This window comes from Anopheles bellator, unplaced genomic scaffold, assembly GCF_943735745.2.
Source record: "Anopheles bellator unplaced genomic scaffold, idAnoBellAS_SP24_06.2 scaffold01003_ctg1, whole genome shotgun sequence".
Classification (NCBI taxonomy): Eukaryota; Metazoa; Arthropoda; class Insecta; order Diptera; family Culicidae; genus Anopheles; species Anopheles bellator.
This window is the reverse complement of record NW_026685127.1, coordinates 1,741-2,495: the sequence shown is the minus strand read 5'-3', so window position 1 is coordinate 2,495 and position 755 is coordinate 1,741. Positions and strand designations below refer to the sequence as shown.

General features: G+C 51.3%; 1 protein-coding gene across 1 annotated transcript in view; it reads right to left on the bottom strand.

The window, feature by feature from the left end:
* Positions 1-362: 362 nt before the first annotated feature.
* The window catches only part of LOC131214468 (ATP-dependent DNA helicase PIF1), a gene marked incomplete at its 5' end in the record, with an annotated part of 2,128 nt that continues 1,735 nt past the window's right edge, over positions 363-755 (bottom strand). Inside the window, one exon of the mRNA XM_058208838.1 lies at positions 363-405. Coding sequence (XP_058064821.1) covers positions 363-405 — 43 coding nt within the window. The remainder of the gene's footprint in view (positions 406-755) is intronic.

Here is a 755-nt window from a genome sequence, read left to right as displayed (position 1 = left end):
GCGAAGCCGTGCGAAATCTGCCAAAAGCAGAAAGGCTGTTCAAAAGGCATAAACTGTATCCGCTTCTGTAGGCGAAAATGTTGCTTAAACGCGTCAAAATGGCTGGGTCGTAGTCTGCTATCTGGACAGCGCCTGGTGCTGGCAACGTGAATCATCGGCGAGCAATGAACCGGGCGGACGAGACATCGGAACCGAAACTGAACGTTGACTACATCCAGGACCGCTGGACGTCATGAAGTGGATGCAAAAGTACAAACACTTTTACGAGGTGCTCGGGATCTGGTTTCGTAAGATGTACCGGACTCGGAAGTAAATGCTGCAAGAAGCTTTATCTATAGCTTCACCCGGACAAAAACCAGGCTCTAGGGGCAATGGAAGCGTTCAAGGTGCTTGGTGGTCGAAACGCTAACGGATCCGGAGAAACGGGAAACCGCACGACAACCGTTCCTTGTGGTCGTAAAGGACCTCCGATTTCCTCTGCGACTCCAGGGCTCGCTCGGGTTGCTCGATTGGCCGGACCAAGCAAGAAATGCCAAGAGGGCCGAACCCGGCATTAGGACAGTTACTGGGGGGCTACATGAGGTGGTCCGTAATGTTTTTGACATTAACGATTAATGCCAAACTGCTGCGCCTCTGTCAAAACGTTTACGCCTCGCGCGAGCCGTAAACCCGAGCGTAATTATTTTTTTCATACGCTTTGCTTACAAACAGCAACTCGCGCCGTTTAAATTTCACCAACGGAAGTCCCTGCACAA